Source organism: Ranitomeya imitator, chromosome 6 (genome assembly GCF_032444005.1).
Source record: "Ranitomeya imitator isolate aRanImi1 chromosome 6, aRanImi1.pri, whole genome shotgun sequence".
Lineage (NCBI taxonomy): Eukaryota > Metazoa > Chordata > Amphibia > Anura > Dendrobatidae > Ranitomeya > Ranitomeya imitator.
This window is the reverse complement of record NC_091287.1, coordinates 22,286,444-22,310,510: the sequence shown is the minus strand read 5'-3', so window position 1 is coordinate 22,310,510 and position 24,067 is coordinate 22,286,444. Positions and strand designations below refer to the sequence as shown.

The 24,067-nt window shown below is 41.5% G+C and overlaps 1 protein-coding gene across 3 annotated transcripts in view; it reads right to left on the bottom strand.

Annotated features, from left to right (window-relative positions):
* Window positions 1-3,262: 3,262 nt before the first annotated feature.
* Window positions 3,263-24,067, bottom strand: part of DGKB (diacylglycerol kinase beta) — a 790,513-nt gene continuing 769,708 nt past the window's right edge. For all 3 annotated transcript variants that reach the window (XM_069729311.1, XM_069729309.1, XM_069729312.1), the window contains exon 25: window positions 3,263-6,954. In XM_069729311.1, coding sequence (XP_069585412.1) covers window positions 6,847-6,954 — 108 coding nt within the window. In that variant the 3' untranslated portion in view covers window positions 3,263-6,846. The remainder of the gene's footprint in view (window positions 6,955-24,067) is intronic.

Sequence of the window (24,067 nt, the reverse complement as noted above, 5' to 3'; positions counted from 1 at the left end):
ATTTACATAAATTCAAAAAAGTGCAAAATGTACGGTGTGGTTGCAAAATTAACGACTTCTACAACTTCACCGTCGCATTTCACTTAGTGGCAGGAAATAAACCGATATTTCAGTCTATAGAATCAAATATACACAGATATGTTTAATCAAGCTGAACGAGAGGAGGTCTTTGGATTAAGGCAGAAAATCTGATTTTGGATATTTCCATAGTATCTTGTTTGACATGTACTGTTTGCAAAAGGGGGGAGGGAAGAGGGTCACATTTAAAACTTTTGCAAAAGTTTTTGGAAATTGCATTGATGGATTTTTGTTGTGTTTAAGGCATTTATTCTACTGTTACTATTTCTTTTCATTACTGTTGTATTGATTGAATAAAAATGTGTTGTAAATAATTGAACTATGAAAAGAAATTTACAAATAAGGAAAATGTGAAAAAATTATGGTTTGGAAAAACATTTTTTTTTGTTAATACTAGAATTTTTCACTTAAAGTGGTGGAGCATGTCAGAGGATTATTTTTGTTGTTGTTATTTTTTTGGGAGGGGTGCTTTGAATACTTGTATCCTTCCCCACGTCTTTAAGCCATGGTATAAAAATAATACAGAATTACACAAGAATTATTAATTGCGGCATTTGGATATGCTTTGTTACAGTACCACCCTTTAGGTCCTCATTTTCCCTCAGCGCATTCCTTAAAGGTTCAATGTTTAGTGCTGATTTCTTTCTGATTCTGAGCTCCAAATACCCCAGCAATGACATACAAATATATGATAACATTCTATCTTCTTGCCTTGAGGAAGTTTGACATATTATTTCCAGTATATGAAGATCATATCTATAGGTTTTGACTTAAAGGGGTCCTTTCATTTTTCATAAATATGTAATTTTGCTATCTGGTGTAAATGCTGAAGTTCTCCTGAATCCAGTGATGTTTTTCTTTTGTTCCTAGGCCTTTAACTTCCTGAAATACGGCCCCCTCTTCCCTGTATTTAGATCTAGTCTTTTTAACTATCTGAGAGTGGTCACCCACTGAGCTGATGGCCACACCCACTTAGCTAAAAAGAAGTCTAAATACTAGATTTACATACAGGGAAGAAGAAGCCATATCTCAGGAACAGAGAGGAGCAGGAACAAAAGAAAAACAGCGCCGGATTCAGGAGAACAGCGCCAAGTGACAGGAAACCTTTACGGTATCTCATATTCAAGTTCCTACAACCTGAATTTTAGTATTTTGGGTTCTAATTCACAACCTCTGTGTTTTGATTCCTCAGTTTGGTTTCCAGTACCTTAGAAACAAATTTCTTGAGTCTGACTTCTACAGCCTTGTGTTTTTAATCTAAGCGCCTGTCTTCCCGTGTCTTGAATTTGGACATAAAAAGAACTTCAAATTCTTGAGTTTCATTGGATTTGATTTCTAGTACTTTGGGTATAACTTCATCAATTCTGACTTATTATATCTCAGGTTAAGAATTATAACGTCTGGATTCTAAAACCTCATTCAATGATGTATAAAATAAGATTTCTGACTTGACGGCTTAGAAGAAATTTCATGGTCCCAGCACTAGTCTTAAAGGGTCTCGGTCAAAGGACAGTTTATCGACTCAAAGCATTAGCAAATTTTTAAAAATATGCGAAAGTGAAAAATTGAGACTTCATTTTGAAATAAGGTTCAATTTCAAAATGTTTGGAAATATAAATGGTTTTCCATGAAATAAGGAGTCATTAAAACATCTTGATATCTTAGAAAAAGGTCTAAGAAGTCTAATGGTCTCACCCACAGTCTAGAAAGATCTAGGTCAAGGACCCTTTATAAAAAAATATTATTTTCTTAACCAAACCATAATTTAGCACATTTAACTCATTGTAAATCTTAATTGTATGCGTAATACTTTTCAGAACTAGTAGTTAGCAATTAATTCATTTATAATAAGCATCTCGTAAAAAAATACTATACTCCATACAGGGGATCGGTAACCAGAATAATTAACATTGTCTAAGCAAAAACAAATACAGGTCCACATGCTTTATATACAAGATAAATTAACGTGCAATGCCGAACAGATGAACGTTTCCACTTCTCGAAAACATTTTTGAATCAGTAGTCTTATATAAAGTGCATGCTGCCACGACTTGTCACCACAACTCTACATACTGTACGGAACAACTTAACTCTTTTTGTTTGGATCCAGATTCACAAGGGCTCCTCGTGGGCGGCTCCACCTTAAAAATGCTAATTGGTAACCTTCTTTGGTTCCAATCATCAGTGGCTGGCTGAATAAATTTCAATCTTATGTATAGTGTATAGTAACTTTCTACATAATGGTAGCACAATATTTGGGGGATAAGGGATACATCAATGGTCTTCTCTATAGTGGAAAATCATTGAATACTTTTTAATTAAAATGCACAATTTAAAAAATAATAAAGTCTACATCTAGTTAAAATAATAAAAACTGCACCCCTCGGCGCTTCCAGAAATGTATTTTGAACGGGAGATAAAATACTTGAATTCGTAATAATTGCCCCCACATTCCAACCAAACAAGAAGAACGTTCTGCAGTCTACATTCGGAGCAGCTCATGCAAAGATTAACTTAGGAGGTCACTGATTTTTTGAGCACCATGCAGTGCAAAAGTAGAACTTATGTGATTTGTAACCTGCACCAACACTCACTGAGATAAACACTTAATGGTGTCCATCCCAAAACGATGTGCAATCTAGATGAATCCCATCGAGTATCTGAAAACTCTTTTTTCTTTAAGAATTTCTACAAATGGATATTTTGTAAACCTTCATTTGAACCCACGCTCAACGAGCCCGACATTGACCCACTGGTAACCAACTGTAAGGATTGAGCCAATCTTCTAAAACCCCAAATGTCCATATGTCTTGGGTCATATCGAGAGAGTTAGACCTTCTCTCGGGGAAACGTCCGCTCACCAAAAATGAAGTGTAAATATTTGTTATGGGCATGTTGGACGTAACCCAAATTTTGGCCACGAGGTCCACTTTTTACATAGGGTACTTGACAAAAATAATACATTGGGATGATGTCTATTTTGCCGATCACTTGGATCACTCTTCCGTCAGATTCAATATCGTTATGACTCGGATAGCCAAGTGCCGTTCTTAGTTCTCAGGATAGCCGGGGGACCTCGTGGTGAGACCCCCAATGATCACCTAATTTGCTGAGTTGGGTCATCCCGTAGAAATCCTCCCACCCTTGCTAATTTTTTTAATTTTTGGGCTTTTTTTTTTATTTTGCTTCTTCCAAGGGAAGATGAGCCATATGAGGGCTTGTTTTTTTTGGCGGGAGGAATTGTATTTTTGAAAGAGACCTTGATAATTTTTCCATTATGAAAAAGGAAAAAAAAAATTCAGGTGCATTCAAATAGTGAAAAAAACGTAATTCTACAATTGCTTTGTTTCACCATTTTTTGGGAGACATAACTTTTTTATTTGTCAGTTGATAAAGCTTTGCACGGGTTTGAGTTTTGATGTACGACTCGATGGGGTGCGGGCTCAGCTCTTGAGCATGCTCCTTACATGCAAACCCGACTATTACATCCTACAATGGGAAAAGGTTTATAAATCTCTCCATGGTATATAAGCATCTTTGCAAATATATGCTCTAAATTACTTTACAAATATTTACATATATGAATTTTTGCATATGAAAATTTGTAACAATTTACAGAATGATCCCTAATATCCACATAAAGCCGCTGGTATCTTACCCGGCAACAGACGTCTATTTCTTAAAAGTTTACTTAATGCATCAGGAATGTAATCTGAGCACTTGCCAAGATAATCAAAAGTGCTGTAATTTATTTATTTATTTATTTTTTTCAGCTGTGAATTTCATTCAATGCCCTTGATTAATTATGCATTAACCCATTACTCCGACGTCTCAGTCAGTAAATCTTTGGCGGGAAACAGTTTATTAAGTGAGTGTTTTCTAAAGATCAGATTGGTTATTTGTGCCACTGTATAGATTTTCACAAATTATTTATGCATACCTCTTTTGTGATGGAGGAGGTTCAGATAAATAAAAATAAAAGTCAAGAACGTGATTGATGGATTGAAGTCAATGTCCATTATTTCAGTTAAAAATCCTGTGCTCATTACTTTCACTACATAACTTTACGGTGGTTGGAGCTTCAATATTTAAGACGGATCTCTAAATCCTGTGCAGACACAAAGTTAGTAAAAAAATCTTTCTTCCTACAGCCACCACTAGGGGGAGCTTGAGAATTTGCAGCATACAGTTAAAACATGGAACTCAATATTAACTGTATGCAGTAAGCTCGCAGGTTCCCTCTAGTGGTGACAGTACATACAATCTATGGTATAGACAGAAATGATTGTATCGCCAACAGCCAGGAACCTATATTAAGAAACTGATCAGAACATGATTTGCCATGTGGAATATATATTTTTAAAGAGATATTCCAGTCTCTAATCTCACAATTCTATTTGGGTGACAGTTTTCTGCTTATCTGCAATTAGTACTGATGGGTATGCCAAAAGTTTCACTTAAAAAGTTAGGTCACCTTTGAAAAACATTGTTTATCTTGAAACAATCTTGTAACAATTATGAATTGCTCCCTGTATTATAATCCAGAGCTGCACTCACTATTCTGCTGGTGCAGTCACTGTGTACATACATTGCATTACTGATCCTGAGTTACATCCTGTATTGTACCCCAGAGCTGCACTCACTATTCTGCTGGTGCAGTCACTGTGTACATACATTACATTACTGATCCTGAGTTACATCCTGTATTATACCCCAGAGCTGCACTCACTATTATGCTGGTGCAGTCACTGAGTACATACATTACATTACTGATCCTGAGTTACCTCCTGTATTATACTCCAGAGCTGCACTCACTATTATGCTGGTGCAGTCACTGTGTACATACATTACATTACTGATCCTGAGTTACATCCTGTATTATACCCCAGAGCTGCACTCACTATTATGCTGGTGCAGTCACTGTGTACATACATTACATTACTGATCCTGAGTTACATCCTGTATTATACTCCAGAGCTGCACTCACTATTCTGCTGGTGCAGTCACTGTGTACATACATTACATTACTGATCCTGAGTTACCTCCTGTATTACACTCCAGAGCTGCACTCACTATTCTGCTGGTGCAGTCACTGTGTACATACATTACATTACTGATCCTAAGTTACATCATGTATTATACTCCAGAGCTGCACTCACTATTCTGCTGGTGCAGTCACTGTGTACATACATTACATTGCTGATCCTGAGTTACATCCTGTATTATACTCCAGAGCTGCACTCACTATTCTGCTGGTGCAGTCACTGTGTACATACATTACATTACTGATCCTGAGTTACATCCTGTATTATTCTCCAGAGCTGCACTCACTATTCTGCTTGTGCAGTCACTGAGTACATACATTACATTACTGATCTTGTATTATTTTCCAGAGCTGCACTCACTATTCTGCTGGTGCAGTCACTGTGTACATACATTACATTACTGATCCTGAGTTACATCCTGTATTATACTCCAGAGCTGCACTCACTATTCTGCTGGTGCAGTCACTGTGTACATACATTACATTACTGATCCTGAGTTACCTCCTGTATTATACTCCAGAGCTGCACTCACTATTCTGCTGGTGCAGTCACTGTGTACATACATTACATTACTGATCCTGAGTTACATCCTGTATTATACTCCAGAGCTGCGCTCACTATTCTGCTGGTGCAGTCACTGTGTACATACATTACATTACTGATCCTGTATTATTCTCCAGAGCTGCACTCACTATTCTGCTGCCGGAGTGTACACACTCTCCATTCCTTACTGTACTGATCCTGAGTTACATTGTAATCAGTTACAGTCTGTGTTATTCTCCAGAGCTGTACTCACACTTCTGATGGTTATTGGAAGTAGCTAGCCAGTAAGCAAGTTCTCAAACACCCTCCGCAATGATGCAGTTGCCTATTTTTTCCTAGATGCAGCCGCTGCACTAAGTCTACAAGGAGAACATTTCCAAGAGTATAAATCACCAGAATAATCCCTGCTATTAACAAATACTGGAATCTGTGAAGATATAACTCTGCAGCCAGTAGAATTATGAATTCCGCTCTGGAGTAGAGGATGTGAGTACAGATCAGTGCAGGATATATAGCATCTTGACTAATACCCATCATAGGAGGTCAAAATTACATGCTTACACCGGATGGGGCAAAAAGTTTCTGCCGAGGGTCTTGTAATCTTTTTGATTAGTGTAGAAATAGTAATGCTGGCCACTGAGCCATACTGGACCTCGGTCACCTCCACTTTCATACAGAGATGCTCGAGCCTTAGTTGTGTGCACGGACCCTTAGGTAATGACATTTTGGACACTGGCTTTCTCTAAATACATGATATTACAGAATATTTTTTTTCTTTTAAATTATCATTATAGATGTGCATCCATGTTCTCATCAGTTCTCCACTATAGCAAAATATTTCCTTTAAACGTCTCTCTGCGCTTCTTCCTTTTGTGTGCGCAATGTGGAAACGACAAGTCTGATCTGAGCATTCAGATGCATAAAAGTAAAGTCAATGCATGCAACCATTACAGGCAGTAATGTCGCTTCATAGAAACAAATACTGACTGCACATGCCAAACATAAAAAAAAAAAAATATTACAATAAATTAGAATCATAATTTAACTTTAAAATAATTAAACGTAAAATTTAAAAAAAAACTGTCAAAACAAGCCCATTATTCCAAATACAGCTATTAAGCCCAGCAGCACATGGTAAGAGGCCAATATGTCCATCGAATTTACATATAGGTAACGTCATTCACTCTTTGTTTCTGCTCATTGTTCCTTTGATGAAGGATGTGAAGAGACTGTTCCTCGGAGGAGGTCCCATCAGCATTGGAGCTTGGTTCTTGTGAGTAATCTTGATCTACATAAACAAAAGAAAAGCAAAACATTATTATTAGTGCATTTCAGAACATTTTTGGAAGAGTATTTGGGATGACTACCACGTAGGTCACATTCAGGGGCCGGATAACAGAGTGAAGATGCCCACAACATTTGATCACTGCGTTGAGAAACACGTGATGGTGTCTCCGCGGTGTTGGATGTTTTGGTCTCCACGAGGTCAATCATCCGTGCCTTTATAGACTTTCTACTAGGCACTGCTCCTGATAGCCAGTTTCCTACTCCACACTGATGAGGGGAAAAACCCCTGAAACAGCTGTCTGTGGATGGATACCATGCTTGGCATAGGTGGTTTTCCTTTATTGGATGTTTACCTTTATTGGATGCTACCCTTCCCTTTGTTGTCCCTTCCCGGGGAAAGACCTGGCTATTCACTGCCTGCGTTGAGAAACACGATATGGTGTCTCCGCAGCTCCTCTACTTGCATTTGCATATTTGGGGGCAGTGTTCTGGATCACTGCGTTGAGAAACACGTGATGGTGTCTCCACGGAGTTGGATGTTTTGGTCTCCACGAGGTCAATCATCCGTGCCTTTATACACAACATTGGAAACACTGAAATCTCTGTCTTTATTGGGGCGTAAAGCCAAAGAGGCAGTACTTTATTAAAAAGTCTTTCTCGATGGGCGGATTTCTTGGTGTTGAGCCCCAGTTGTACCTATTAAGGGGTACTGTAAGTCAGGGGCATATGTGGTGGAGGGCAACCTAGGTCATATGCCATAGGTGCTCAGTTACAGGTGGGGCGCCAACAAGCCGCTTTGTCTTGACGAGTGAACTAAACTTCAATTATTATTCTGCAGTACCAGATAGAACCCACTGGCCAGTATGCCATTTTTAAAAAAAAGAAAAACAGCACTTCCTTTTCGTTAATCTAATATACTTAAAGGTCTAACCCATCCATAGGATAGAGGATAGCTCCTGGATTTGTGGAGGTCTCACTGCTGAGATCTTCACCGATTGATTGAGAATAGGACGTCTGTTTGAATGGAGTGGTGGTGACCATGCATCTTGGGAAGAACAACAAAGAATAAATGGATCAGCAGTGCACATGCTTCGTTGGAAGCCCCCCATTCTGGTTATTCGTGGAGGTTTCAGATTTAGTCGTCCAGTAGAGCGGTCATCATTTAGATAGGGATGGGTCATCATTTCTTTTTACCTTGAATACTCTTTTTTTTGATAGCCGAAGAAACAGTTACACAAAGTGGCAACCAACAAACACAAAGTTCTATGTTTTGCTTAATCAGATTCAAGCCCACATCCCTACTACAAGATGGCAGCTACTAGACAGATGGGGGTCTGACTTCTGAGATTCCTTTAAAATTGGCAAAATGGGAAACTTCTGTCACCTGTTGGAATCAAGTGGAGCATCTTTACCAGACTCTTATAGAATGGATAGAGCAACAGGGCGTGTATTTGACCAGTTCTCAGTCGGGTTATTTTGGTGGATGTCAGGCGTTCGAGCTAGTTCTCCAATCTAGCAGGCATCATCTACCAGTGGATAACTTTTTCTTACATAGAATACTCCTTTTCGTTTTCATAATGGTTGAGGAACCCCTTACAAGGAGGAACTACCTACAGTGCAAACACTGAGTACCAGATCTTTCTTGACCCGATTCGAACCCATAACTCTACATCAAGATAATATCTACTATATCATTGAGAACCTGCAGGTTGATAAACACCCCCAACTACCAAAACTTCTGTCGTCCCGTTTGAATGCGGTGGTGGTCAAGCATCTTGGGCAGTCCCGTAGAGATTGAATGGAACTATAGTGCGCATGTTCAACCATGGCTCCTTTTAACCATGGGACCAAAGTCCCACCTTCTGGCTACTGATGAGACTTTTATTGGTCAGAACTAGTAGTTATCACCTGCTTGTGGCTGGTTGATAAAGGGGTATTTCAAAGAATAAAAAGTTAAGTTCTAAAAAGTTTGAAGAATCCCATATAAGAAGGAACAATCTGCCGTTCTTAGATGGATTTGAACCCTTAACTCAAGGCTGAACCCAACCTCAAATTTTTCTTATCCTATTTTTTTTTTTTTTTTAATTGTCTAAATTTTCCCAAATTGAAACTAAACAGTTGGAAATAAAGGAGTTTAACGAAATCCTATTTGAGAAGTTAAAACGCTTAAATGTTAATAATCATCCACGTACCAGGCCCATTAATTTTTGTGTAGGTCTTAAATAGCACCTTACATTCACTTGGCCATAGATCTAATAGACACCGATAAAGACCGGGAAAGGTTAGCTCGCGGGAAAAGCCACCAAAGATGAACTAGTTGTCTAATCTGCTAATGATCAGGTAACGATATCACTCTTCTATAACTGCGCCGTAGACTTAGGACAATTATACTTTTTTTGATTTATTTTAGCATAAACTGCCTTAAATTACACACACTCTGGAAAGATTATGTCTACAGTGTTTCCTAATTCAAAATTAAAAAAGGAAGACATTTTACGAGCGCCCGCTTAGCTTAAAGCTAATTGAAAGTGATTATCAAAGTGGCATTTTCCTTGTGACTTTAAGACACATTGTTGTAAGATAATAGACATCCCTAATTAGGTAATAAAAAGGTTACACGTTGCCTTTGGGCTAGTGATGCGGAAAGTTTTTCACAAGTATTAAGAGACATTTTTCTTTAAGATCCTTATGACTAATACAAGGATTCATCACTTATTAAATATCAGTTGTCAGCCTTCCCTTCGCCGTCTCACAAAAAGCATTTCCCTGGTCAGAAACACCAGTCTATTAGAACCTGCAAAATATATTTCTTGTAAAGTACATACCTGACATTTGCAATGTATAATGAATACCTTTTTTTTTTTTTTCTGGTGCCATATATTAACCGTATTAAATAAAAAAGTATGTCACGCGTAGCAGGGCCATTAGAGACGAAAATGGAATTTATTTTTTTTTCTTTTTTTTGGAATCGGCAATTTTTCTTGACAAGGGATGGAAATAAAAATGTCCTTAAATGGCTGCTGACTATAATCGACAGAATGGAATTAATACAGACTTCAAAAAAAGTTTGGTCTTAACGTGGACCCTTTGGAGTATCCGCCCCTCGCCTGATTTCCTTTTTCATTCCTTGCAGCCTCGGATTCCGACTGAAATATTCAACTAAAACTTCCATCACTCAAAGTCGTGGATGATCTCACAACCTCTGCCCAATGTGATGCTCCATTGCAGAGAAAAATCCACTTGTAACTCCATGTAAATAGGGCTGGCGGTGAAATGTGGGCGGGCTGATATGTGGCGAGCGCATCGTCCGGCCTCACTGCACCACCCTTAAATGCTAGATCGACATCGAATTGCCGCTGCTAAGTTACAAGTATCACTCGTGAAATCTTGAGCATGCGCTGTCTGGTCCTGGCTCTACACATGCGCAGTAAATCCATGATGCCATTGCCCCCATGCGGAGAACAAAAGACAAGTCTGCAAGATATTACTTATGATACCTGTGACATAATTCTGCTCAATCAACATCTCTGTGTCACTGCTGCGTCAAAGAAATCACTCGTGAAATCTTGAGCATGCGCTGTCTGGTCCTGGCTCTACACATGCACAGTAGATCCGGGATGCCATTACCCCCATGCGGAGAACAAAAGACAAGTGTGCAAGATATTACTTATGATACCTGTGATGTAATTCTGCTCAATCAACATCTCTGTGTCACTGCTGCGTCAAAGAAATCACTCGTGAAATCTTGAGCATGCGCTGTCTGGTCCTGGCTCTACACATGCACAGTAGATCCGGGATGCCATTACCCCCATGCGGAGAACAAAAGACAAGTGTGCAAGATATTACTTATGATACCTGTGACGTAATTCTGCTCAATCAACATCTCTGTGTCACTGCTGCGTCAAAGAAATCACTCGTGAAATCTTGAGCATGCGCTGTCTGGTCCTGGCTCTACACATGCACAGTAGATCCGGGATGCCATTACCCCCATGCGGAGAAAAAAGGACAAGTGTGCAAGATCTTACTTATGATACCTGTGACATAATTCTGCTCAATCAACATCTCTGTGTCACTGCTGCGTCAAAGAAATCACTCGTGAAATCCTGCGCATGCGCAGTGTTCTCCTTTCTGTAGGCAAAGCTGCCATGCACCAGGTTGGGCACACATGCAACATAAGTGATAGCTGTGATTGAAAAGTGTCAAAGACATGCCAATCATGGGATTGTCCAGGCTTGGGGCTTAAGTCTGCAGTTACTCTACGTGACCTGTGAATCCACAGCGTGTACAGTGTGCGCTGTCAGGATTCTCCAGTGATTTGCATACTTCCGGCCAAAATTCCAACTAGACGTGTTTCACTTCACTCAATTCACTTGCATTGAGCAAAGCAGCACACAACTAGTCGGCACATGACTGCATGTATGCAAATCTCCATCTCCCGACATCGGCAAATCCTGACAGCGCGCACTGTGCACACTGTGAAGATTCACACGTCAGCAAGACATATAATGACTGCAGACTTCAATTCCAAGTCTGGACACCCCCTTTAAGGGTGGTATAGCATGGAAATAATGACACTATTGCTGCACTAGACATACTATACAACTGTTTTACCAGCCTAATAAACATTTAGTTTGACAGCAGATTTTTCTATGCACAGGAACATTACTTTGGCGCAAGAAACTTGACTCAATGTTCTAGAAAGCAATGTTCCATGAATCTAAAAAGAATGACATTTCACCTTTAATAGGTCTATTAAGGGGGTTGTCCACCCCTATTTTATTTTGAAAAAAGAAATACAGTGCCCTCACCCAGTGATCCCCCACTACTGTTTCTTTCCTAGAGATGCCTATACGTTGCTTTTCTGATTGTATGGATTTGTGGCCCCTGCAGCCAGTGATTGGCTGCAGAGGTCACACTTTATTCATGGAGACTGGTGGGGGGGACCTGGATACTTAAAGGAGAAAAACCACAAAGGATAGCAAGATGAGTATGCTGCATTCTTATATTATTACACAAGGTGCGTCCTCTTTTCTGTTCATTATATTATATTTATGATGGCGGTGTGATGGGGCAACACAACAGCTAATCCGCTATTGGTGGGGCACAAAACACATATATCCATATATTCTATTGGATTATACTAACATTATATAGCAGATCATTCTATGTGCGATACAAAAGCAAAAAGTAAAATATATCTATAAGATAAGTAGTAGTAGAACTTGTTTACACCTTGACCCTAGAAAAACATGTGGGAAAAATCCTAACATTTCATTCATGCAAAATATGATTTTTTTTGCTATAACATACATTATTACGGCACTACGATATTATTTATTATCACAATCCTCATTACAATAATGCAGTGTTTTCGTATGGGTACACTCACAGATTCATTGCAATGGGGTTGTTGTGCTAAATACATTGAAATTAGAATAGTTATTAATAATAATAAATATAGAAATCTAACTTTTTCATTTTATTAATGCAGATTACAATTTGTGTATAACATTGGGCAGGTGTGAAAGAAGTTAGGTTACTATAATATGGTATTATTTATTAGTCCCTTAATTTCATACTTCATTACATCATTTTTTAAGCCCCACTCATATTACACCAATAATGTATTTGCTTCTAAAGAGTAAATTGAGTACAACATTGAGGAGGTAAGTACAAAACTATATTATATTATATATGTTAGCATCCTCAATAATCAGAACCTCCCACTCCCGTCTCCAAGACTTTACACGTGCTGCGCCGATTCTTTGGAATGCACTACCTAGGTTAATACGATTAATCCCCAATCCCCACAGTTTTAAGCGTGCCCTAAAAACTCATTTGTTCAGACTGGCCTACCGCCTCAATGCATTAATCTAACCATCCCTGTGTGGCCTATTTATAATAAAAAAAAATAAAAAAAAGGTTCCTCGCATCATGTTCTCATACACTTTATGCAGTATTAGCCCTCTGTGTCTGTACTGCTACATACTGGTTCATGCAGCTTTACATGAACACCTGAGCCTTACACTATGGCTGGTCCGAATAACTAAAGCAATTGTTACCATCCACCTCTCGTGTCTCCCCTTTTCCCCATAGTTTGTAAGCTTGCGAGCAGGGCCCTCACTCCTCCTGGTATCTGTTTTGAACTGTATTTCTGTTATGCTGTAATGTCTATTGTCTGTACAAGTCCCCTCTATAATTTGTAAAGCGCTGTGGAATATGTTGGCGCTATATAAATAAAAATTATTATTATTATTATTATATTACTATAGTACGGTATTATTTATTAGCCCCTTAATTTCATACTTCATTACTCCATTTTTTAAGCCCCACTCCTATTACACCAATAATGTATTTGCATCTAAAGAGTAAATTGAGTACAACATTGAGGAGGTAAGTACAAAACTATATTACTATAGTACGGTATTATTTATTAGCCCCTTAATTTCATACTTCATTACTCCATTTTTTAAGCCCCACTCCTATTACACCGATAATGTATTTGCTTCTAAAGAGTAAATTGTGTACAATATTAGGCAGGTAAGTACAAAGCTAGATTACTATAGTACGGTATTATTTATTAGCCCCTTAATTTCATACTTCATTACTCCATTTTTTAAGCCCCACTCCTATTACACCAATAATGTATTTGCTTCTAAAGAGTAAATTGTGTACAATATTAGGCAGGTAAGTACAAAGCTAGATTACTATAGTACGGTATTATTTATTAGCCCCTTAATTTCATACTTCATTACTTCACTTTTTATCCCCACTTCTATTATATCAATAATGTATTCGCCTCTAAAGAGTAAATTGTGGGCAACATTGGGCAGGTAAGTACAAAACTATATCACTATAGTGCGGCATTATTTATTAGTCCCTTAATTTAATTCTTTATTACTTCACTTTTTATCCCTAAATAGAAATTTCACAAATTCATTGCCAAAAAACTCATCTCATACATCCAAATGGAATTATTTCATATGATAAACACATAAATTAAAATATAATTACCGTATATAAAAATAATAATATAGGAGTGTGGGTAGCAGTACCATTTTTGTAATCATGATACTAACTAAAATGTTTAAAAAAAAAGTAATCCCAATCTCTTAGATTGAATTGAAGCTTCAATTGCTTACAAAATTGGACTGAATTATATTTACAACACCTTATTGCTATAGAACGGTATTATTTATTAGTCCTTAAAGAGGACCTGACACTGAAAAGTAACCCGTTTTTGTTCTTATATTTCTCTTGCTCAGCTGAGTATTTACTTTTATTTTTGTATTTATCTTAGTTCTTTTTCTTCTAACTTATGGTCTTTACAAGAGGGCGGTGCTCATAGGACACTCTGGGGCGAGCCTTTAGGATGCTCTGCATTATTACCCTGTAAAAGATGCCCCTTTGGTAAATATCATTAAAATAAAAAAAGCACTAAATAAATAGGCCTATATCTCTGGAACTGTATGACGGATAAAAAAAAAAGAAAAAAAAAGAAAAAAAAAAAAAAAGAATTATCATAGGAGTAGGTGTGATTAAAATAAAAGCAAAAATTTGGCTACTTTTGACCATGTCTTTTCCATCTAAAAAAAACAGGCTCTTTGCTTCACTGTATATTGCTGGCTGCAGAATGAATTATCTGAGAATCCATTAGTGAGCATTTGTAGCTATCTTATCTGTCTTTTTTTCTGCTCTTCTGTGTTTTCGTATGACCACATCAAAGTTCAGCTCAATCTTCATATGGTATGGGGTCATAAATCAGTACAAAGGGGCTCAGAAAATAACAGATAAATGAGCTACAAACTCCTCATCGGAACAGCTCACTTATGGATTCTCAGTTACCTCATTCTACAGCAAGCAATTGACAGTGCAACACAGAGGCTATAGAAGGAAAATGTAGCAACATGTTTAATTAGCGTAAATCCAATTGCAAAAATGCAAGCATTTAATAGAAAAAAAATGTCCATGACAAGATAAGATCCATAATATGCCCATGTGCATAAGATTAGGGATGAGCGGACCCGTGGAAGTTCGAAACTTGGGCCCCATAGAAGGCAATGAGGACCCAAACTTTTTTGCTGCAAAATGGTCACTGTAAGGGCTAGGAGGGCTGCAAAAGGAAACAAAATGGGGTTAAGTCTAAGACAATTGCCCTCCAAACAAATGTGGATAAGGAAATGACTTAAAATAACACAGATTAAAATAAAAATAATAATTTAGAACTAGGAGGCGAACGGCCAAGTGGAGGACTGGAACAGAACCTTTGCGTGTCTATTTTACTGTGCTTGTGTATGAATACATGAAAAAAAAACAAACCAAGGGAAGGCAGACAGCTGTGAGCTGCTCTTATTATGCTGGGAAGGGGCCAATATCCATGGACCTTCCCAGCCTATCAGCCTCCAGCTGTTTGCTTTGCCTTAGCTGGTTATTAAAAATGGGGAGACCCACATCATTTTTTACGGTCCCACAGCAAAGGTAAAGCAGTCAGCCATGAGCTGAACCGAATAGGTTGGGAAACTCTATGGTTATTGGGCCCTTCCCAGCATAATAAGACGAGCTCACAGCCAATAGAGGTCAATGGGGGCCTGAACTTTTGTGCTTGTAAAATGGGGATAGTAAGGAGTAGGGGGCTGAAAAAGGAAGAAAAATGGGTATAACAGCAGGAAAGTTATCCTGCAAACTAATGTGGAAAGGTAAAGAACTTAAAATATTGAAAAGAAATAATAATAATCTTGAACCAGAAAGCAGAGGTCTAAGTGGAGGAGGAGGTGGCGGTGCAGGTGGAAGAGGGAGGGTAGAAAGTATCCAACACTGTTTTTATGTATTTTTGTTTTTCGGGGGAGAAAATATTTAAAAGAACATAGAAAAAAAATAGAAAAAATTAAAAATAATCTAGAACCAGGAGGCGGAGGTCCAAGTTGAGAAGGTGAAGATGGAGATGGCAGTGTAGGTGGAAGAAGCAGAGGAGGATGCAGTCAACACTGTTTTTGTGCTTTTTGTGTGTTTTTTTAAATTTTTATTTAGTTTTTTTTTTTTTTTTTTTTAACTTGGAAAGGCCCCAAAATTGCCCAGAGGCAATGACAAGCCGTCCTCGGTGGGAGGTGTATGGTCTGGTCTTCTGTATCCCCCTCAGCTGCTTTGAGTGCCACCCTGCTGTGAACACGGTTCCTTATCCTCATCCGCCAAAACTGTCCTCTGGTTGGACAGTTGTGTACCAGGCCGCGGTTGGTAAAGGAACCCACCCTTCCAGCCACGTGTGGACGACAGGCCTGATAATGATGTGAATGGTCCGTGGTCCTCCTGATCCTCTTTGTTTTGAGGCCACCATCACAGCCATCATTGCCTGAAGTATTTTTTCAAGCAGGCATATGTGGTATAGTAATGCTTATGATGGCTTCATCAGTGCTGGCCATGTTGGTGGAGTATTCAATGTAGCGCAACACGGCACACACGTCCCGCATGGTGGCCCACTCATTGGTGGTGAAGTGGTTTTGTTCCACAGAGCGTGTGTCCTGCAGCGGAAACTCCATTATTACCTGCTGCTGTTCGCACAATCTCTCCAGCATATTCATGGTGGAGTTCCACCTTGTTGGTACGTTGCATATAAGGCGGTGAGCAGGAAGGCAGAAGTGAAGTGATGATGCAGGCAACCAGCAGCAGGGTGAGAACGATGAAAGCTCACAGTTTCAGCAGCAGCTCTCTAATTTTTAAGGAAGGTCTGTGCCACCAAATTCAGAACTTGCACCAGGCAAGGGATATGTGTCAATCTGGCTAGGCCCAGACCTGCTTCGAGATTTTGCCAGTTATCGCACCCCACCAGGCTTGAGGTTCGCCAGCACAAACCAATCACCTGTCTGCTGTTTGATCCCCATCCACAGCTCCTGCGCCATATGGGATTTGTCCTCCAAACAGATGAGTTTCAGAACAGCCTACTGTCATTTCCCCCTGGCTGTGCTGAAGTTGGTGGTGCAGGTCTTACTGTGACCGGATGAGGAGGTGGTGGAGGAAGAGAAGGAAGAGGCAATATAGACAAAGAAACGTCCACCAATCCTCGGTGGTGGTAGGACAGGCGTTGGAACGCCTTCTGCCTCTGTCCCGGTCTCCACTACATTTATCCAGTGGGCAGTTAGAGAGATGCAATGTCCATGCCTGTGCTTACTGGTCCACATATCGGTGGTTATGTGGATCTCGTCACTGATAGCATGGCACATTATTTTGGTCCGCAACATGTGTGTGCAGAGCAGAGATGGCAGGGAGCAGCGTACTGCGGGTCAACCACGGCCATATTTCTTTAAACTCTCCGTCTCCACCAGCAGGAATGTCATCATTTCAGAGGCCTGGAGTTTTGAAAAGCTGTAATTTAGGACTATGGCTCGTGGGTGGGTAGGGTGGTACTTCCTCTCTCCTTTCTCTTGAGGATTTGGGGGATGGAGAGCTGAACACTTCCATGGGATGGTGTGAAGAAGCTCGATGACACTGGTGGTGCTGTCAAATACTCTACTTGCGGGGAGGCAGCCTTTCAACAAGCTTTAGTTGGCTGGTAAACCCAAACAGCAGCACCGACTTCCCTTTAAAAGTCCATGTTCGGGGTTTGACACCGGATACATGGTGTCCGATACGAACCCCGAACTTTACCGTTCGGATTCGCTGATACCTTCATAAGATCTCACACTCAGTAAATTCAACAATAAGGCGATGGTTTCCGATGGCGAGGATATCCTTTAATATGGATTTACATATTATTTAAGAGAAGCTTCATAATGCCGAACAACCCTTGCTTCATGTCGCGCATCACTTCTCATATACACATTATTAATTAATATTCAAATGATCCGATGCATATTCATTGTAGGGCAAATCATTGAGCATGTAATTAAACGATATTAAATGTACAATGATGTTCATTCTAGTGTTTGTCATCATCTTTATGCAATCAGTGGCTGACATGAAGATAAGAGGGACTCCGGGGCTGATTCCTGAAAGGCAAAGTTGCACAGGTCCACGCTGTGTTATTAGCAGGGGTGTGTGCAACTTGGAGAGAAAATGACTGCAAAATAGTGAAAAACGTACCAAAACTGGTGGCAAAACGTGCAGAATGAAGTGCGATTAGGGCGATCCCTATCCAGATGCCGTATAAAAGCAGATTCGTGTAGAAAAGCCGCGGAGACACCATCACGTGTTTCTCAACGCAAGCAAAAAATAGCCAGGTCTTTCACCGGGAAGGAACAACCTTCTTGGATGCTGCCTTTCCCGTGGTTGTTCCTTCCCGGTGAAAGACCTGGCTATTTATTGCTTGTGTTGAGAAACACGTGATGGTGTCTCCGCGGCTTTTCTACAAGTATTTAGGAATAGTCTACATTGGGGTCATTATTTAGGAATAGTCTACATTGGGGTTATTATTTAGGAATAGTCTACATTGGGGTCATTATTTAGGAATAGTCTACATTGGGGTCAGTATTTGGGAATAGTCTATATTGGGGTCAGTATTTTGGGGATAGTCTACATTGGGGATCACTGCGTTGAGAAACACGTGATGGTGTCTCCGCGGCTTTTCTACAAGTATTTAGGAATAGTCTACATTGAGGTCGTTATTTAGGAATAGTCTACATTGTGGTCATTATTTAGGAATAGTCTACATTGGGGTCAGTATTTGGGAATAGTCTACATTGGGGATCACTGCGTTGAGAAACACGTGATGGTGTCTCCGCGGTGTTGGATGTTTTGATCTCCCCGAGGTCATTCATCCTTATGTGTATAAAAGAAGATTGACACGAGAGAGTCATAATACACCGAGACATCATGGATGAGAGAGGAATTGGGCATTTGGTCAAGGTATATTGGCAGCATATATATTATTAAGGGGGCATGATATGGCATTGACATAAGGTTGTGCCATAGAGCATATGGACACAATAGAGGGTGGCCATAGAGACACGGACGTCATAGATGTAATAATACACTGGATACAATACTATGAATAACTATGGCTTGAACTAGACCATAATTAATAAATAATAATAGAAGACTTTCTGTGACAATAAAACTTTTCAATCATTTGTACCTTTCCTGCCGCAGATATAACAAGTGTACAATGCCAGGTTTTTGTCATGTAAGAAAAATGCTGCCAAGATGAATCATTTCAGAACCCTTTTCACCCTTAATGTCGCCAATAATCTGTACAAATCCATTGAGAAACAAACTAAAATCATATTGAGGGAGACAATTCTAATACCAATTCTAAAATAATGTACTTACATAAGTGTGAGCACCCTGTTATAATTGGGGAAGGGGGTTGTGCTCAGAATTAACAAATCACATTTAGCCTCAAGTTACATAGTAGTCCGTTCACGGCCGCCATTATTTACAAGGATTCTTATTAACCCCAAAGTTTTTCTGTTCTAGTAGGATTTCCCTGTTTTATGCCATGATCTATAAACAGCTGATGACACAGCAAAGGGATCTCATTGATAAAAGTTATCAGTCATGAGCCGGGTAAAAAGATTTTTCCAAGGCATTAGATCTACCCTTGAATAAATTGAAGATGTCATCAAGAATTGACTGAAATTTGGCACAACAGTGACATTACCTAGAACTGTACATGCCTCAAAAATAGAAGAAAAAACAAGATGAAAACTGCTTCAGGTGACTGCCAAGAGGTCGACAGTAACATTAAAGGAGCTGCAAGAAATTTTGGCAAAAGCCTTCATCTAGTCTGCCAAAAGCATGTGGGAAACGTGTTCTGGTCTGATGAAACCAAGATGGAAATCTTTGGACATAATTTCAAAAGGTATGTTGGGCACAAAGCCAACACTGCACATCACCAGAAGATCATCATACCCATAGTGAGGCATGGTGGAGGCAGCAATATGCTTTGAGGCTGTTTTTTTGGCAGCTGGAACTAGGGCTTTAGTCAAGGTGGAGAGAATTATGAACAGTTACAAATAACAGTCAAATTTGCAACAAAACTTCCAGGTCTCTACTAAAAAGCTAAACATGAAGAGGAATTTCACCCTTCAGCACTACAAAGCCCCTAAGCGACCTCCAAATTGCCAAAAGAACAGCTTCTCCAGAAGATGGTTGAAGTCTGGAATGACCCAGCCTGAGCCCAGATCTGAACCCAAGTGGCAATCTGTGGGCAAACTGAAGAGGGCGCTGTACAGAAGAGATGCCCTCGCAATCTAACAGATGTGGCGCTACTGCAAGGAGGAGCAGGCAAAGATCGTCAGTTCTAGATGTGCCGCCCTGATAGACTCCAACCCCAAAAGACTGAATGCTGCCAGAAATTCAAAGGGAATTCAAAAGAGTATTAGCTTAAAAGTGTGAATATTTATACAACCACATTATTTTAGTTCTTTGATTTTCTTTTTTCCACCCGAAAAGATTTCCGCTTCTTTTTCAATTGAATTGTATAGATTAGGGGTGACACCATGAATGTCCAATTTGTCTCTCCAGAGAGAAAGAGAACTAGAACTCTAGCGCCACCTGTAGGAAGCGGCAATCCTAAAAGTCAATATTGACTCTCTAACGAGCCTTGTCACATGACTTTGAATAAAAGCCATTTTGCATATCAAATTCCAAAAGAACATCAAAAAGGCTCGTTAGTGAGTTTATATTGACTTTTAGGATCGTTACTTCCAATAGGTAGCACTAGAGTTCTAGTTCTCTTCCTCTGTGATGAAACAATTTGTTGATTTCCCAGAGGAGCATTGCGGCTTAAAAGTCTCCTCACCTTGGCATGTCAATCTCCGCAAGGAGAAACGTTACCCCTTGGACCATGGATGTGTGCACACATTAACTATTTGCAGCAGACACTTTTGCACAGCGTCGGACTGGAGTAGTGTGGGCCCACCAGAGAAAATCATTCTAAGGGCCCACCATGCTTAAGGGGTACTAGCTGCAGAGTCATCCCTTTTTCACTGGATCCTGCATCAAAAAAACGGTCCGTCGGGCAGAGAAAACGTTCAGAGGAACGTTTTTTGCTAGCTACAAAGAGCATCGCTGCGTGGGAACGCCGGTAGGTGAGAATACCGCGATTTTTTATTTTTTTTTTTACCTGGTTTGTGTTGTGTATGCGTTTTCGCAGCGGAAAACCGCTGCGAAGACGCATACACAACAGGTGCACACAGCTTCGACGGGTCCGTCAGAAAGACGGGCCCAGTGCACACGTTTTCCACAATCTGCACAGGATCCGTCATTTCAACGTCTTGATGGATCCTGTGCAGATTTTGAAGATGGAAGTGTGAAAGTAGCCTTAGTTTCCATCTAGTTAAGCACCCTTACCGGCAGCAGATAATTTTATGTAAAACCTAGAACAATGATATTCTATAAGCACAGAAAGATTTTATTATTTAGACATGTGCCACATACACACAATAGACACGACACATACACACCAGTCACACGCTAGACAAAGGATACATACATGTGACACACACACCAGTCATACGCTAGCCACATGACACACTCACGCACCATACATAACCAGTCACACACTAGACACAGGATTAGAGATGAGCGGACCCCTAGATGTTCGGGTCCGGCCGAACAGTTAAAAATGAGACCAGGTTCGGGTACCAGAACAGTACCTGGACCCTATTCATTTGAATGGGGGGCCAATACATCCAGTGTTTACCACTCTGTCAGATGCAAGACAGAGCAGCAAACACTGCTTCTGATCCGCCAGTCAGACAGCTGATGTTCACACGCTGTCAAATAATGTGAGCCCACAGCTGTGATCGGAGGTATAAAGTTTACCTCCGTCACTGGCGTCGGCTAACCTCATCGAGGTTACGGCAAGTCACTGAGGCTATGTTCTCAGCCAGGCCCCTGAACTGCGGTGACCTTGGTGAGATCCCCACTAGCACAGTGAGAAAGTCCCACAGTGCAGAGGCGGTGAACTCACCAATGGGCTTTTTCTCACTCCCCCCCTCTTCTCCACACAGCCCTGGATCACCTCTTTTTCCACAAAGCTCATCATCCCCCCTTTTCCACACAGCCTCCTCATCATCCCCCCTTCTCCACACAGCCCCCTCATCACCCCCCCCTTTTCCACAAAGCTCATCATCCCTCCTTTTCCACACAGCCCCTCATCATCCCTCCTTCTCCACACAGCCCCCTCATCATCCCTCCTTCTCCACACAGCCCCCTCATCATCCCCCCTTCTCCACACAGCCCCCTCATCACCCCCCCCTTTTCCACAAAGCTCATCATCCCTCCTTTTCCACACAGCCCCTCATCATCCCTCCTTCTCCACACAGCCCCCTCATCATCCCTCCTTCTCCACACAGCCCCCTCATCATCTCTCCTTTTCCACACAGCCCCTCATCATCCCTTCTTCTCCACACAGCCCCCTCATCATCCCTCCTTCTCCACACAGCCCGCTCATCATCCCTCCTTCTCCACACAGCCCCCTCATCATCCCTCCTTTTCCACACAGCCCCTCATCATCCCTTCTTCTCCACACAGCCCCCTCATCATCCCTCCTTCTCCACACAGCCCCCTCATCATCCCTCCTTTTCCACACAGCCCCTCATCATCCCTCCTCCACACAGCCCCCTCATCATCCCTCCTCCACACAGCCCCCTCATCATCCCTCCTTCTCCACACAGCCCCCTCATCATCCCTCCTCCTCCACACAACCCCCTCACCATTCCTCCTTCTCCACACAGCCCCCTCATCATCCCTCCTTCTCCACACAGCCCCCTCATCATCCCTCCTTCTCCACACAGCCCCCTCATCAGCCCTCCTTCTCCACACAGCCCCCTCATCATCCCTCCTCCACACAGCCCCCTCATCATCCCTCCTCCTCCACACAACCCCTCACCATCCCTCCTTCTCCACACAGCCCCCTCATCATCCCTCCTTCTCCACACAGCCCCCTCATCATCCCTCCTCCACACAGCCCCCTCATCATCCCTCCTTCTCCACACAGCCCCCTCATCATGTCTCCTTCTCCACACAGCCTCCTCATCTCTCCTTCCCCACACAGCCCCCTCATCATCCCTTCTCCACACAGCCCCCTCATCTCTCCTTCTCCACACAGCCCCCTCATCATCTCATCTTCTCCACACAGCCTCCTCATCATCTCTTCTCCACACAGCCTCCTCATCATCCCTCCTCCACACAGCCCCCTCATCATCCCTCCTCCACACAGCCCCCTCATCATCTCTCCTTCTCCACACAGCCCCCTCATCTCTCCTCCACACAGCCCCCTCATCATCTCTCCTTCTCCACACAGCCTCATCCTCCCCCCTTCTCCACACAGCCCCCTCATCATCTCTTCTTCTCCACACAGCCCCCTCATCATCTCTTCTCCACACAGCCCCCTCATCATCTCTCCTTCTCCACACAGCCTCATCCTCCCCCCTTCTCCACACAGCCCCTTTCAAGTTACATCAAATAAATTCATCCTCTGACCACTCACACTGAGTCCTGGGTCTTCATTCCTGTCTGTGCAAGGATCCATTGTGCAGACCCTCATTCCTCTCCTCCCACAGTTCCATAGTGCAGCCCCCTCGGTCCTCTACTTACAGGGCTCCAGCAGCCTCAGTCGGCACAGCTCTGCTTCCTGCTATCAGGTCACTGGTCTGATGGAGGCCCCGCCCTTTCCAGTGACATTATGCCCTCAAAAAATCAACTCCGTTCTAGACGCTGTGTGCAGTGTCTCACAGCCTGTGGCTCTGTGCTGTGCGTGGCGCTGTGCGGGTTATTCTATACCCGGTGCCGGCCGCCTGCACTGCTCAGTAACATGTGATGTGAGGTGAGAGCTTTCTATTACCTGCGGCTGTCGCTTCTATTGATCTCATGAGCACTTGCGCAGCTGAGAGAGCGGCGCCAAGACATCAGTAGAAGCCGCAGCAGGTGAAGAGAAAGCTCTCACCTCACATCACATGTTACTGAGCGGTGCAGGCGGCCGGCACCACGTTATGGAATAACACTCACTGCTGGGTGCATGCAATCATAATACAGGACAGAGCAGGAGTCTGGTGAGGGGGAGGGCCCACCGGAGGATTCTCCGATCTCCCGGTGGGCCAGTCCGACACTGCTTTTGCGTGTTTTTCCCACATTTTTTGAGTGTTTTTTGTCAGCTGGCTGGAGTTGAGCGTGGGCTG